The 4,671-nt window shown below is 44.9% G+C and overlaps 1 protein-coding gene across 1 annotated transcript in view; it reads right to left on the bottom strand.

The window, feature by feature from the left end:
* The window catches only part of ATP6V1E1 (ATPase H+ transporting V1 subunit E1), a 49,917-nt gene that overhangs the window by 24,800 nt on the left and 20,446 nt on the right, over positions 1-4,671 (bottom strand). Inside the window, exons 3-4 of the mRNA XM_017891346.1 lie at positions 2,878-2,987; positions 2,467-2,533 (exon numbers count right to left, since the gene is read on the bottom strand). Coding sequence (XP_017746835.1) covers positions 2,467-2,533; positions 2,878-2,987 — 177 coding nt within the window. The remainder of the gene's footprint in view (positions 1-2,466; positions 2,534-2,877; positions 2,988-4,671) is intronic.

Below are 4,671 nucleotides of genomic sequence, written 5' to 3'. Positions count from 1 at the left end.
TTTTTTTGAGACGGAGTCTCGCTCTGTCGCCCAGGTTGGAGTGCAGTGGCCTCCCGGGTTTACGCCATTCTCCTGCCTCAGCCTCCCAAGTAGCTGGGACTACAGGCGCCCGCCACCTCGCCGGCTAGTTTTTTGTATTTTTTTTAGTAGAGAAGGGGTTTCACCGTGTTAGCCAGGATGATCTCAATCTCCTGACCTCGTGATCCGCCCGTCTCGGCCTCCCAAAGTGCTGGGATTACAGGCTTGAGCCACCGCGCCCGGCCTATATATTTTTTTTTTGAGACAGAGTCTTGCTCTGTCACCCAGGCTGGAGTGCTGTGGCAGGATCTCGGCTCATTGCAAGCTCCGCCTCCCGGGTTCACGCCATTCTCCCACCTCAGCCTTCCAAGTAGTTGCAACTACAGGCGCCCACCACCACGCTCGGCTAATTTTTTGTATTTTTGGTAGAGACGGGGTTTCACTGTGTTAGTGAGGATGGCCTTGATCTCCGGACCTCATGATCAGCCCGCCTCGGCCTCCCAAAGTGCTGAGATTACAGACGTGAGCTGCCGCGCCCGGCCTAAACTAAGAATATTTTATCTACACAGGCCTATTGTGAGAAGAAAGGGTTATCACTGGTGGAGACGGAGATGGGGATGGAGAAAGGGAACTAACATTTCTTAAATACGATATGACAAATGTTATATGCCAGAGGACTTACATGTGTTCTCATTCGATTCTCATAAGTACTCTGAACCAAACACTATAATGTATATACATAACATAGATAATGAATACAAGAGAAAACTGAGGATGGGAAACAAGTAATTTAGACAAACGAGTATGGCAGAGTTGACATTTAAACTTATAGCTGATTGACTCTTAAGCCCCAAGCCCTTCTACAACAAACTACCTTCCCTAAGACATACTGTTGGCCGGGCACGGTGGCTCACGCCTGTAATCCCAGCACTTTGGGAGGCTGAGGCGGGCGGATAACAAGGTCAGGAAATTGGGACCATCCTGGCAAACATGGTGAAGCCCCGTCTCTACTAAAAATACAAAAAATTAGCCAGGCGTGGTGGCAGGTGCCTGTAGTCCCAGTTACTCTCCCAAAGTGCTAGGATTACAGGCGTGAGCCACCGCGCGCAGCGTTATTTTTCTTAAGAAAACATTTCAGCATCTTGACTTCCCATTTTTGTTAACGGATCCACCATTCTCCTAGTACATCCACACCTGATACTCAGAATTTAGTGATGGACTTGGAAGAAAAGGCAGTCAGTCAATGTCTGGAAAGTCTTCCTGTAAAATCCATCAACACCAACACCGCGACTCAGTTCTCACTGCCACCATCAATTAATAAGAAGTGACAATCTAGTAAGAACTGATCAATCTAACGGCCGGGCGCGGTGGCTCAAGCCTGTAATCCCAGCACTTTGGGAGGCCGAGACGGGCGGATCACGAGGTCAGGAGATCGAGACCATCCTGGCTAACACGGTGAAACCCCGTCTCTACTAAAAAATACAAAAAACTAGCCGGGCGAGGTGGCGGGCGCCTGTAGTCCCAGCTACTCGCGACGCTGAGGCAGCAGAATGGCGTAAACCTGGGAGGCGGAGCTTGCAGTGAGCTGAGATCCGTCCACTGGACTCCAGCCTGGGCGACAGAGCAAGTCTCTGTCTCAAAAAAAAAAAAAAAAAAAGAAAAAAAGAATTGATCAATCTAATAAGAACTGACAACTTGGAATACCAGTTTGTCTTTCTGTCTCACCTAAGAAAACAGTATGTCTTCCATTTATTCAAGTTCTAGATTTTTAGTTTTATACCTGTTTTTATATAGGATTTACTCCTAGTAATAATTTCAGTAGCTATTATAGAGAGATCTACTTTTTATTTTACAGTCACAATGAGTAACAGTGGAAACAGCAGGCATCCCTGTTTGGTTTATGAATATAATCCAAATAGCTCTACACTTTCTCAATGAAGTGGTATGCTTCTGGAGGTTTCTGCCCTCTTCCTTAGAGGACTGTAATACTTTCCATATGGTTTTCTTTTTTCTAGCCTCTTCCCTGTTAAATTTAGCCTGCATGCTTATATCGTGAGCCTTATCTATGATATTCCCCACAAAATAATACCAAAGTTTCCACAGCTTTCTGTTGAAAACAGGTGAAGTTCTTCAGCCTCACACTCATGGCCTCTGTATTAACCATCCGATGGTTCTAGTCTCATTGCTTCCTGTACTCTCATGTACTGTGCGGTCCTCCCATAGTGTGTGCTATGATCCAGGAGAGTCTTACATGCTCGTTAGATCAGAAAGTCCTTCAATACAGGGCTTGGCTCTTATTCACTTTTGTATTTATTATAATAATTTGTTGAATGTTTTATCTCTAAAAATTATTCAATCAACTCCTTAATTAATGCTAACTAGTAATCTACAATAGGCAAACAAATAAACATGTAATAATTTTATAACTAATAGGGGTTAATTACTCACTGTGATAAGGTCATCTCTCGCTCTGAGGACTTTGAGTCTCGCTTGATTCATCAAATTGGACATCTGACTGCAAAATGGTATTGAAAAATAGCGTAAGCAACAACTTAAAACTGTAGAGAAAGAACTTGAACTCCTAGGCTGAAGCAATCCTCCTCCCTCAGCCTCCCCAAAGCACCAGGATCACAAGCGTGAATCACCTTGCCCAGCCTGCAGTTTCATCTTTGAATAATCCTGTCAAGCTTCGATTTTCACAAATGAAGAAAGAGAAGTTAAACAATCTGTCAGATTAGTAGTAGGTGGTCGAGTAAAGACCTGAATCTATATATGCCTGACTCCAAAGCGCCTGCTCCGTCTTCATCTCATGACTTCGGAAAACTTCTTAGCTTAATACTGCAACCCAGATCTACTTACATTTTCTTCTGCTGCTCAATCTGTTTCTCTTTCTTCTCATAATATTCCATAATCTTTAGTCTTTGAGTTTGCACAAGCCGACCTTTCTCTATGTTGAACTCTTCTTCTGCCTACAGGGAAATTAGTCAATATTAATTCATTACATCAAGTTTTGATTAACAGTTTTATTTTAAACAGCTGGTGACTTGGATTACTTGCTTATGAACACTAATTTCATATATAAAACAGAAAATTGGCCAGGCGCGGTGGCTCAAGCCTGTAATCCCAGCACTTTGGGAGGCCGAGAAGGGAGGATCACGAGGTCAGGAGATCGAGACCATCCTGGCTAACACGGTGAAACCCAGTCTCTACTTTAAAAAAAAAAAAAAAACACAAAAAACTAGCCGGGTGAGGTGGCGGAAGCCTGTAGTCCCAGCTACACGGGAGGCTAAGGCAGGAGAATGGCTTAAACCTGGGAGGTGGAGCTTGTAGTGAGCTGAGATCTGGCCACTGCACTCCAGCCTGGGCAACACAGTGAGACTCTGTCTCAAAAAATAATAAAAATAAAAATAAATAAATAAACAGGAAATTTATTGTGACTCGTTTTCAAGGATTCTAATTTATTCAAAAGGAAAGATCAGCAATTTTCATTATAAATGACACACCAGGAAACTAAAAATTTCATCAAGGATAACAGTAACCAAGTTACTAAAGGATATAATTGGGTAGAATATTCTGCACATGAAAAAATTACCACACATTCGAAACTTAATCCATTAGCTTGTTAGTGGGCCAATGAAAATGACATAGAACTTGAAAGTTTAGAAGATCCTGGCCAGGTAGGATGGCTCACGCCTGTAATCCCAGCACTTTGGGAGGCCCAGGCAGGCGGATCACGCAGTCAGGAGATCGAGATCATCCTGGCTAACACGGGGAAACCCTGTGTCTACTAAAAATACAAAAAATTAGCCAGGCGCGGTGGCAGGCACCTGTAGTCCCGGCTACTCGGGAGGCTGAGGCAGGACAATGACGTGAACCCGGGAGGCAGAGCTTGCAGTGGGGGACACAGCGAAACTCTGTCTCAAAAAAAAAAAAAAAAAAAAAAAAAAAAGAAGATCGAGATTACTCTCCATAAAATTTGGTCGCATAACCTCAGGTTTAGTGTCCTCTCTTGTAAAATGAAGTTAAAAAATTAAGAAATTGGTTGCGGCGCAGTGGCTTATGCCTGTAATCCCAGCACTTTGGGAGGCCAAGGCAGCTGGATCTCCTGAGGTGGGGAGTTCGAGACCAGCCTGATCAACATAGAGAAACCTCGTCTCTACGAAATATATAAAACTAGCCAGGCATGGCGATGCATGCCTGTAATCCCAGCTAGTCGGGAGGCTGAGGCAGGAGAATCGCTTGAACAGGGAGGCGGAGGCTGTGGTGAGCCGAGATCGTGCCACTGCTCTCCAGCCTAGGTAACAAGAGCGAAACTCCACCTCAAAAAATAAAATAAAATAAAAAATAAGAAATAAAAATAGGCCGGGCGCGGTGGCTCAAGCCTGTAATCCCAGCACTTTGGGAGGCCGAGACGGGCGGATCACGAGGTCAGGAAATCGAGACCAACCTGGCTAATACGCTGAAACCCCGTCTCTACTAAAAAATACAAAAAAACTAGCCGGTCGACGAGGCGGGCGCCTGTAGTCCCAGCTGCTCGGGAGGCTGAGACAGGAGAATGGCGTGAACCCGGGAGGCGGAGCTTGCAGTGAGCTGAGAGCCGGCCACAGCACTCCAGCCTGGGCGGCAGAGCAAGACTCCGTCTCAAAAAAAAAA

The sequence above is a fragment of the Rhinopithecus bieti genome, unplaced genomic scaffold (genome assembly GCF_001698545.2).
Source record: "Rhinopithecus bieti isolate Rb0 unplaced genomic scaffold, ASM169854v2 scaffold_20777, whole genome shotgun sequence".
Taxonomy (NCBI): domain Eukaryota; kingdom Metazoa; phylum Chordata; class Mammalia; order Primates; family Cercopithecidae; genus Rhinopithecus; species Rhinopithecus bieti.
This window is presented reverse-complemented; position numbering and strand designations above follow the sequence as displayed.